General features: G+C 45.3%; 1 protein-coding gene across 1 annotated transcript; it reads right to left on the reverse strand.

Moving 5' to 3' along the window:
* Positions 1-505: 505 nt before the first annotated feature.
* On the reverse strand, positions 506-5,526 carry LOC144824471 (C-C motif chemokine 4-like). The gene is made up of 3 exons (XM_078683561.1): positions 5,382-5,526; positions 4,433-4,547; positions 506-985 (listed from the first exon to the last, which is right to left on the reverse strand). Exons 1-3 carry the CDS (start codon positions 5,452-5,454, stop codon positions 898-900), a joined length of 276 nt encoding a protein of 91 aa, XP_078539687.1. The 5' UTR covers positions 5,455-5,526; the 3' UTR covers positions 506-897.
* Between the last annotated feature and the right edge of the window lie 6,188 nt (positions 5,527-11,714).

The following is an 11,714-nucleotide window of genomic DNA, read 5'->3' on the forward strand; positions in this document are numbered from 1 at the left end:
TTCATGTTTCCCATTAAAAAACATTTATTATATTTGTTTGTGAATTAGATGCAGTATTTCATCATTTGTGTACTTGTATAATGGATGCTTGTTTCTGAATTTTTTTAGTGATATTTTGGGGTTCAAATAAGAGAAATTGCTTAGGCTAGAGACCTCTACATACAGTTATGTCTCAGGGGGGGGGGTGAGGGGGGCAGATTCCAGTAATGAAATAATGGGGGTCCCCGGATTCCAGTAATAATAAAGTGAGGGTCCACAAAAGTCAAAAGGTTAGGCTGGTTTAGCTGATATATTTATGTATTTCGTGATTGTATGAAAATAGGCAACAACAATGGGAACACTTAAAATAGTTTTTTGTTTTAGAAAGTTTTGAACTTTAGTAAAAAAAATCCTATTCAGCTCCGGCCAAATAATTCACCACCCATTCAGTGCTCAACCAACCACGATATTCGGTACAGTTCCAAATATCTTATTACCAAATAAGAAAACATCACATCATTCTTCGTATAAAATATATTTATTATCTGTAACATAAATAAGAAAAAGAATTTCCATTTGGCTTCCATCCTGCAGAGGCGTCCTAACGTGCTATTACAGTTGATATTTCACAGCTTTCAGCATATACTTTATATAGGAACTACAGAAGCAAACACATAGCTGGAGACTAGAAGGGATCAACCACACATATTTAATAAATAATTATAACTTAAAGTTAATGTTATTGTGTCAGCCCTAAAAATAAAATATATAAATTATGCCTATCAATGAAGCTTATTTTTGATGGCCATGGAAGTGGGTCTGAGGCATGGTGTTTTCAGCAGGAAGTGATGTCATGGCAGTCTCTGACACGCTGGAGGATTCCATCTCAGCTTCTGCCATTGGGCCAGCTCCGGACTTTCAGTTCAGCTCCAAGTGATTGACGTAGTCCTGGACCCAGGTGATTTCTGGATCAGCACAGAGCTGACGCCCTCTTCTGGTGATGAATCTGTGGGGCAAAGAGAGGTGGGAATTAGAACATTAAAGTGTGCACCATCGGTTACAGGAGAAAAAAAACAGCTCAGACAATAATCTCGATATTCCGAATACCCATTTACACCCGGTAATATACCAATTCCCTCAGTGCAAAACTTTCCGTGCATCGAGTAATATCCCTGTGATGTACAACAGAGAATAGCACATAAAGTGCAAACCTATTATGGCATCACGAAATCTCACTGCGTTCTACCTGGAACTGCACTGTATGCCGTAAATCACTATCACCGCCTCCTAACTGTAACTACACTATATGAGTCAATATAGCTGCATCCTAACTGCACTATAGGACATATCTGTACCACCGCGTCCTAACTGTAACTGCACTACATATCATGTCAATATCACTGCATCCAAACTGTAACTACACTAATAAATGACATGTCAAATTCACTCCGTCCTAACTCCAGCTGCACTATATGTTATATCAGCGGTATCACTGCATTCAAACAATGACTGCACTATATGACAAAAATCACCTTACTCCGTCCTAACTGTAACTGCATTATATGACATAAACCAATATCTCTGCACTGTATCTGCTCTATAAAACATATACCATCGTACTGCATCTAACTGAAATTACAGTATATGATAAAACATTCTCCCTGTCCCCACACTGCAACCTTACTATGATATCAAAGAATTTCCCTTTTGCCTAATAGCCATTCAGCTGTGCCATAAAATAGCATCACTACGTTGTCACTGCCACGTCACTCTGACATCTGTGAGCACCCTGAAGCCTAAGTAGCTTTCCACTATGACATCATGGACTATCGCTGTGTTCTCAAAGTAACTCCTGAATGGCATCAGATACTATACAGTGCCCTTAATGCTACTCAAATAAAACATGAGAGATGTCAAGGTACCCTCAGCACCACTCCACTATGACATCATGGACTGTCCCTTTACCCTCTGCACCACTCCAGTATGACATCATGGACTGTCACTTTACCCTCTGCACCACTCCAGTATGACATCATAGGTTGTCACTTTACCCTCTGCACCACTCCACTATGATATCATGGACTATCACTTTATCCTCGGCACCCCTCCACTATGACATCATGGACTGTCATAGTACCTTGGGCACCACACCACTATGACATCATGGAGTGTCACTTTACCCCCAGCACCACTCCACTATGATATCATGGACTGTCAATTTACCCTCAGGACTAATCTACTATGACATCATGGACTGTCACTTTACCCTCAGGACCACACCACTATGACATTGTGGGCTGTCTACTTTAACCCCAGCACTACTCCACTATGACATCATGTACTGTGACTTTACCCTCAACACCACTCCACTATGACATCATGGACTGTCAATTTACCCTTAGGACTAATCCACTGTGACACCATGGACTGTCACTTTACCCTCAGGACCACACCACTATAACACCATGGACTGCCACTTTACCCTCAGAACCACACCACTATAACGCCATGGACTGTCACTTTAACTTCGGGACCACACCATTATGCCATCATGGGCTGTCTACTTTACCCTCAACACCACTCCACTATGACATCATGGCTGTCACTTTACCCTCGGGACCACACCATTACGACATCTACTTTACCCTCAACACCACTGCACTATGACATCATGGGCTGTCACTTTACCCTCAGGACCACACCACTGTGACACCATGGACTGTCACTTTACCCTCAGGACCACACCACTGTGACACCATGGACTGTCACTTTACCCTCAGGACCACACTACTATGACACCATGGACTGTCACTTTACCCTCAGGACCACACCACTCTGACATACTGGGCTATCACTTTACGTTGGACACCACTCTACTGTGATGGCATAGACTATCACTTTACCTTTGGTAGCACTACATTATGACATCATCAATTGTCACTTTATCATCAGCACCAATCCACGTTGAAATTATGAACTGTCACTTTACACTCAGCACTACCCTAGTATATTATGGGCTGTTACTTTACCCTCAGCATCACTCAGCTAGGCCTTCATGGACTGTCACTTCACCCTGAGACTGCTCCACTATGGCTTCAGAAAGTATCCACAGTACCACTACTGTGATAGCAGAGGATGTTGTGCTATTAATGTTTTAAACCTAACACTACTAGGGAGCTCTTGCATAACACCGTATATGTTATTGGGATTGCAATGTGCTTTGATATTAGTGTTCCCAGGTTTTGCCTTGATAAAGGGGAAGGGATTTGAGGTGGTGGGTCCCTAATATGGAGTATGAATTTCCATGCTATGAGGAAGCAGGAGTCTGGCTGAAGTGGGAATAGTGAGGCCATGTCTGATACTCAACTCAGCGTGTTAAATGTCCGATGTAATGCACAATGAAAATGTGCCGTCCCTTAGACTTGTCATTGACTGTTGATGTGATTGCAATCAGCCAGAAAATAATTCCTATTCACTCTGCCCAGGCTAAGTGGGCATACAGTTTTTGGGCTTGCTATGGAGCTGGTTGAAGAATTGGGGGTGATGGAAGAGGTGTGCATGTCTAGCCCCTAAAGGGGTGAGGAGGCCCTCTGTCACCTTAAGAACAATGTGGGTGGGTGTGAAGGTCTGCAACCTCAGCAATATGTACAGGTCAGGGTTAGGGGCTTTGTGGTGATAAATCCATGTTGTGCTTTTCCAGAGCGGTTCTCGGAATCCCATTTGCTTCCTCGAGGGGGGTGGACCAGGAAACCCGCGGTAAAGATCTCCCAGATATGGAATTCTCCTTTATCTGCTCACATGCAGCCACCATAAACACTTGTACATTAGGCAACGAGTGCTTTAGTGAAACACCTCCCATGTGACAAATTCATCTACAAGGCTGTGGTCAGTTCCTCCTCATAGTGGAAGAGAGGCCCTATCACAGTAGCAGCACATCTGAGTCATATGCAGTCAACCACAACTATAAACAAATCACTTTGGATGCTGATGACTCAGATGAAGAAATACAACTGCACCAGAAAAAGGATTAGTTGTCTTTGGCCTGAAGAATCCAGGCACCATAAGGAAATAAGACAAATGCAATAGTACTTTGAGTTTGGAAGACTTGCTGAGTGGGTCCATCATACCTTCATTAACTTATACCAACTAAATACTACTGCTGGCCCACCACCGCGCAGGATTAACCCCATTACCCCTTTCAGGAAAGTAGCAAGTGGAGTGACTGAGGTACACCTATACTGTGGTAAACTACATCTGAGTTGCAGATCTACAACTTCGAATTTCAAAATCAAGAATTTAGGTCCTTTAAACGCAGTCTTACAAGATGAAGAGGACTTAGTGTGAGTTCTATTGTTGTTGAACTAACTAGAGAGACATCTGCAGGGGAGTCACTGTACTCCTGTACAGGGAACTGCAAGGCAGGAAGACACAACTCAAGAAACTAGGAACTTACATCACAGCTGGCATGGAGCACTGGCTGCTGGTGAAGAAATAATCCTGGACGTGGCTCTGTGGGATCTTCCGGGAGGCGTAGGAGAAGCAGCAGGAGGTGGGAGCATCTGCACCGGCTGCAAAAGAACAACAAAGGGGTGTAAAAGCTGGAGAAAGTCCAATCATTTCTGAACCAGAATAGAAGCGGAGAAGGCCACGCCATTATCATGTCAAAGATCATCCTCCCCCTCTGTCCATGAGCAGGAGCAGACCCCCCTCCCCCCTCACACTTATGAACATTCCCATACAGCAGGGCCCCCTCCACCTCTTGGGTTTCCTTTTTCTTAACCCTGAACTGTAGGTCACTCATCCTATGGTCATTTAGGACCCACTGTTCTCCCCAGACTTGCACCACAACAGAAGCTGATGCTTACCTTTACTCGTTTTTTACATGAGTATGTTTTTATTGAAGAGTTTTTCAAACAAATGAGTAGAGTGGAGTAAATCAGCAATGGGAAAACAGCCTAATGCAAAGGTATTGCCACTAAATCCACATGAATATACCAAAGGAGTACATACATACGAAAAAACTGAGGCTACAGTAAGTATACATTGCAGTATTAGAACAGGCAAGTGAAAAAGGAGTCACCGGGTGTCAATCCTGTAGGAGGAGGGCTAAATTGTCGATGGATTAAATCACGAAGAAACCAACCTGTGATCAGTTTTCTTTGTCCAAACTACCCATAAACTCACTGTGTGTACAGACTCACTCACGCTGATTCCTCCCTCAAATCAAATCAAAGCTGATCGGCAGGTGCGCCCTAACCAGGTGAAAGAGGCCCTCGGGCCATTCTGTGACACCCTGAGCCTGTGCTGCATCTGCAGATCGAGGACTGGGCCAAGAGACTGAGGGTGCACAGTGGTTCCATCACCTGGACCTCATGGTATAGAGTGAAAGAATCAGCACTCACCAGGGGCAGCCAGGCCCTCAGAGCAGAAGGCAGCCAGGAGGAGAACAGAGGCAGCAGCCAGGGAGAGCTTCATGTCTGCTTTGGGTCTGGGACTGAACTCTCTGCAGATCTGGCCGAGGTGTGAGCTGCGGCTGACTGATCTCCCCGTCGGACACCCCAGTATTTATGGACAGAAACGTGGGGTTTTCGACAATGCGGGGGCAGGGGAGGGTAGGGGGATGTGGAGTACGGGGAAGTTAGAGGGAAGATGTGAGAGTGGAAATGCACAAATGATGCGATGGTAGAAACCCTGCAGAGTGGAGGGAGCTAAAAATGGCACTTTGAGCAACACAGGAAACTTAAGGGGAGGCGAGAAGAGCTCGCGCTGCAAACCCTGGGGCTCAGTCTGCACACTCCACGATGAGCCCAGAAGGACAGGAAGTGATGAAACAAGACACTTGTAGCAGGGAATCTTTATTTTTCTCTCGCCTCTGAAGTGAGCTCATGGCAGTTAGAGGTTCCTGTTCCTGTCGGGGGTGTCTAAGTTTACTTTTAGAACAGAGACATGTAGGGTGGATTTCCCCAAGCCCAAGGGCGTTGACTTATCTCATACCCTGCTCTTTCCATGCCTGAGCATCTGTTGCCTTGATACTTTTGAACTTTAATCTTTAGAGGACCTGGAGCAATCAGTGACCCGTTTCAATGGTTTAAACTTTATTTATACACAGCACTGCCGAGGCCTGATCCTCCGCATCAGTTTTCTTCATGGCGCTCAACAACTAGATATTTAGCCATTTTGTAAAGTGTTCCTCATCGCTTCACTAATACGGCAGAGCACAGTGGATTAAGACAAAAAGTCAGGTTATCTCATAAGGATCGCAGTGCTGTCTCTAGAAGGGGGGAAGATAGGGCCCATGGCCAGTGCTTAATTTGTAAAATGAAAAAAATAAAAAGTGTCTGGGCTCTCGTCAGGAGGCCACTGCTGATTGCACCACAGATTGCCCCTGCCATGGTGCCAATGATAGTAACAACACACTTACTAACCATCAGACTTCTACAAGTGTGACAATTTGGACTATTCCAGGACCCCAAAGCTATAGGAATGGCTTGGGTGGCAGGTAATAATCCTTTTTAATGTATATTGAGTTAATATTTGACTGTTGTTGTGGTCATCTCTAAATTATATAGACAGCGCCACCTTGTGGCAGACTGTCATGAGCCCTGGTGTTGACAATTAAGTGCCAGTACTGAGCACCGGAAACCACAGGCTCAAATTAAGCACTGACCATGCCCCACTCTGCATGTCCAGTATGCCTGGGCGGTGAAATCCGATTTGTTTGCAGAGTTTGCAGAGTTTTCTGTATTCCACTCTCCGCAGAGCACACAGATTTCTGAAAAACTCTGCAGAGCGGAGTTTTTTCCTTGCTTGAGCTCGCCAGGCGAGTGCGAGTGAGGAAAATCCAATGCTAAACCACCTCCCAGGGAAATTTCTCAACGCGGGCAGTTGCAAATGGTCACGATCGCTCGTGCTGAGAAACCATCCATTCGCGTTGAGGATGCTGCAGCTCCAAAAGAAAATGTACTTTTGAGTGGCAGAACAAAGCAGCGCCCTCTTGCGCTCCCCAGGGTGCCCTTTGACCTGATTTTTCAATGCAAGACAAACACTCAACGCTAAAAATCAGTGAAAACGGTGTGACCTAATGCGCCGCAGAGTTTTTGGGTCACTTCGTGGAGTTCAGCTAACTCCACCCAGGCCTAGTGTCCTGCCCCTCCATCCCTGAATGGATGCCGAACTAGAGCGGGTTTGGAACAGAGAATACGAGTAAATAATATGGTTCTCTTCTCCCAGAGGACTACTCTTAACTGGACCCAGGAAACACCTTGGTTAAATGATCCTGATTAGGCAGTAACAATTGAAATAAACCCACACTTCCATACCAAAACAACTAACACTGGCATACATCTCCCATAAGTAACTCTTTCCAAACACACAGGTCAATATAAGGATTGACCAATGGTGGGTAAAAGGGATCCTACTCCAAGTTAGGATTTGGGCCCTGAGGAAGATCTCCAAGATGGAGTCCCACTACGGCAACAATGAGGAGCTATAGGGGGCCACAGTGACGTACGAATCGTGAGGGGCCCCCCTGAAAGATATGCCGAAGGGGTACCTCTCACTCACATTTGTAGGGACCGATGGGGCCCCTCCAGTATGGGTAAGCCTGGGAGGCACGCTCCGCACCGCGGGGGATGCGGGGGCCTTTGTTATGGCCCTGGGGGGCCATATGAACTCTCATTAGGGGGTTAGATAAAAGCCTTACTAGCGCTATTTTCCCAAACATATCCAGGCATTAGAGGTCGCTATCATTTGGGACTTCATTGAATGAAGCAACAAGTAATGTACTGCAGTGTCCTGAAAGCATTTTGTAAAACCAGACCTAAAAGGACTGGAACACTTTTGATTAGGGCCAAATCAAATGACGTTTATGATCAAGGCTCCCAGTTTTCCATTTGTAATGATTTTAACGGATAAATACAGACAGAAACCTGAGAGAGCACAAATCTGAAAAATGTAGAAGTGCACCATATTTACAAGCACGTTGTATTAGTTTAGAATAGAATACACAAGAGTGTCAAACCTATAGGGTGAAGAGATATATAAGTGTTTAATTAGAGTAGGGATACATATATCAGTGTGAAAAACTAATGTAGAGATTTGTAGAAATGTTAGAATGATGTTGGAGTCTCACGTTATGGGGCTGTGTTTAAAAAGAAATGTAATTCTGCAAACCATGGAAATGTGTAGGCCACATGGCATTTCACAAGAAACGAAAGATGCTGCTACACTTTTAAGTAACTTGGATTCTAATGTCATTTTAATGCAAAGTATTATTAATCATAGAATTGAAGAATGTTTTAAATAGATGTGTTTCATTATAGTAATGTGTGTTTGTTAGAATACTGTTTAAACAAAGAAATTAAATGTGCATATTGCAGAGGCCCGTTTCATGTAATTTTAGTAGGCCTGAATAGATAAAGTTGCTTCTTTGATCTGTATGTGCTCGTTAGAGAAATGTCGTGCTAGACACTAACTGTAAATCCTGTTACATAGTTTACAACTTCAAGATATGGTGGAGGCCGGAATTTGGGGCCTATATAGAAAAAGTGTCTTTTTGCAGGTGCGAGGGGACTTAATCAGAAAATGATGAATAGGCTTTGTTCAAGAGACGCCAGGCACCGGCCTGTAGGAGTCTTCAGGAATTTCTAGGGGGTACCGTCTTGCCGGAGAGAAGCCTGGGAAGCAAGGTCAACTTTAACGAAGGGTCCCGAGGAGTACCAGCATGGAATTTGCCGCCAGAATCTACACCACGTGAGAGGCGTCTCCAGGGGCGTTCCTATTGGAAACGTGATTTTGTATTAGGGACAGCACCCCGGGGTGGAGTTAGAGCAGATGATCTGAGGAACCTAAGAGAGCGGATGGGTAGGCAGATAGGGAACTGCAAGACCTCGACTTTGAGACAAAGACTAAGGGAAGTGTGTGATCTTCTTTGGAAGTCACCACGGCTGACACCTTTTTAGGAAAAGATCTTGTTAAGTAGGGATGTCACTTAGTCTAGTGTAGGGACAGTCTAACCTGAACTTTTCCTTTCTGTAAATGACGCACAAGCTACAGCTTGTGTCCATGTTGGCAACTTTAATGCTTTTTTAATTTGTTTTAGTGATATCCTTCTGCCGACTAAGAGCATTTAGAGAATTCTTGTTTGTATTGATTCCTGTATACCTTTTGAATCTCATTTTGAGGTGCTTGTACCTCCAGATAGCTTTGGCTTTATAATAAACTTTTAAACCTTTTCCAGTGGTAAGTGGTTCTTTAGAGTGGCATAAGTTCTTTCTTGATTAACCTAATAGTGGATTGCCTTTTACTCAATGACAGGTACCAACGATTTAGTCGGCCTGAGTTGGGATCTGGATTAACAACAATAGACCAGAAATCCCGCGTTAGCAGTTGGTAGCAGAGGATGGTTACCTTCTTGAGGAGGGTGATCTAGACTAGGTTAGTTTACCCCAAGGTCCCTAGAGATCGAGAGGTGGCCTGCCGAAGAAGGTGCTGACGGAGAGAGAAAAGCAGCAGTATCGGACGAGAGTGAGTATAAAAAGGGTCATGCGTGGACAGATTGCGGTGTTTTGTGTTGTATTTGTATTGTAATGTCATGCGGAGTTGAATGCCTGTAGTGTGATTGTGAGAAGGTTGTGAGCGCGCGCAACCTGGTAAAATCTTAAGTTCGGGGTAGAGCTTAAGTGGTTCGGGTGTATCGAACATCCAGAGTAATTGTCGACCAGAGTAAGGAGGTCATGAGGTACCATTGACCGCCGCAGGACCGAGATAGGGGGAGTGTAAGAGTGAGTGTGTGAGTAACGGACGCTGGTCGAAAGTTACTGTGTGTAAGTAACCTATCAGAGAAGGCGATTGTCTGGACGTACACGGAAAGACATTTCGTTGGTTAAGGTGACAATTACAGTTAGGCTGTGGACGTACAGTCAAAGAAAAGTGATCGCTTGGACGGAAGTAATAATTTTTCGGAGTATGAATGGGACGCTTGCATGACCGCGGAGACGAGCTGAGTAAGGAGGGGAACTGCTGCGAAGGGGGACGAGTGACGTCAGCAAGAGCCGCGCTGAGATAGGCCGGTTAGTGAGAAGCCGTGCTGTGATAGGGCGGTTGGTGTGACGTCAGTAAAAAGCCGCGTTGTGATAGGGCAGTTAGCGAGAACCGTGCTGAGATTGGTGGATTGTCATTAGGAAGTAAACAAACGCGGAGAAAATAGAAATTCTGTAGGTTTTTGAACATGAAGTGTTTTAAATGTTTGAGAGGAATTTTTAAGAGAAAAAGAAGGGACTCTTATTACGGGGAAGAGGCACCGCCAGAGGGTACACCAGCTTACTATATGGCAACGAATGTTGGCTTGCATACTATACTATGGATTAGTGAATGGAGCAAAATTTCAGAAGGGAATGAGGAGCTGACGTTTCCTAAGTATGGAACGTTTAGGTTAGAGGCTTTACATCGGCTGAAAGCAATTATGTCCTCATTGAATCCTTCGCCTAGACCAACACAGTTTGAGGCCCTTAATGCGTGGATTAGGGCGGCACACGATAGGAATTTGAACAGGCGCCAAGAAAGGTTGAAGCGATCAGTAAGGGCAGTGCGAGATGCCCAATGGGATGCGGACGCCAAGAGATGGAGGGTACAGGCTATTGAGGTGGATAAGTTGTACCCAGTGAGAGAGGTGGCAGGAGAAAAGAGGCTCATGGAAGAGGATGAGGAGAGCGAGTCGGAGGACAACTTGATAAACAGACTGCTAATAGATAGACCGCCTCCGAACGTTGGGGAGACAGAAAGTAACGAACTCCCAAGGGGAGGTGGGGCCGCCATAGAGGGGTATAGACCGCTCCCTATATCGGAGTGGACACCTACCAAAGGTGAGGAAACACCTCAACCTAGTACCGTACAGAGTATAGTCGGAAGATTTGTGGTACAGAAGACGCCGATCACTGAGAAGGTTGAGTCTTACGGGTTGCTAGACGCTCTACAAGTACCCGTTACCATAGGTCCTATAGTATCGATTTACAACCCCGAGAGAGACAGAGAGGAAGAACAGATACGGTTAGACAGAGAAAGAGTTGAAATGGAAAGGAGAAATAACATGACAAATGCCTGGAGGCAATTGCCAGGACCAGTGACGTGGAGCACCCCATTTGATTCAGCAGTGGGTCCCGCAGTAGAACAGGGGGGTCAGAGAGGACCGATGGACCTGAGGGGACCGCGGCCAAAATCCTTTAAGGAGCTGAGAGCTGACTTGAGAGAATGGGATGGGTCCACAGAAGCACCAGCCCACAGGTCAAGAACAGGGGCTGAGTGGGGAAGTCGAGGCAACGGAACATTGTCTCACTGCGGGGCTAGCGCAAGCAGTCAGGAGTGGGATGGTATCAGTCCGGAGAGTAGAGGAGTTATACGTCATATTGACGGTGGAAATGGGCAGGAGAGAAGTGAGAGAAGTACAGAATGTGGAGAGACGTCCCGTCTCATTACAAGTGAGGGAGACCGAAGGACACAAGAATACAGGGATAGGTTTAGATGTACTCACCATGCACCTAATGATAATGTACAGCACTGGAGTCGTGGGAGCATGGGGAACAGTGAAGGATCTTGCCATGGGTCGAGAGATCAGAGACCACCGGCAAATGACGAAGAAAGGGGGAATAACGGAATGTCTTACCATGTATCTAGGGAAACCATGCAGGATGGGACTTGTGGGATTATGAGAAATGGGAAAGTGTTTCACCATACACCCA

Source organism: Lissotriton helveticus, chromosome 3_1 (assembly GCF_964261635.1).
Source record: "Lissotriton helveticus chromosome 3_1, aLisHel1.1, whole genome shotgun sequence".
Taxonomy (NCBI): domain Eukaryota; kingdom Metazoa; phylum Chordata; class Amphibia; order Caudata; family Salamandridae; genus Lissotriton; species Lissotriton helveticus.

Excerpts from the sequence above, each read along its gene's own strand:
- LOC144824471 (XM_078683561.1), bottom strand. The coding sequence starts at position 5,454 with ATGAAGCTCTCCCTGGCTGCTGCCTCTGTTCTCCTCCTGGCTGCCTTC. Across the intron at positions 4,548-5,381 it reads TGAGGGCCTGGCTGCCCCTG|CCGGTGCAGATGCTCCCACC; the intron begins GTGAGTGCTGAT and ends GTTCTTTTGCAG. Across the intron at positions 986-4,432 it reads TGCTCCATGCCAGCTGTGAT|ATTCATCACCAGAAGAGGGC; the intron begins GTAAGTTCCTAG and ends TTTGCCCCACAG.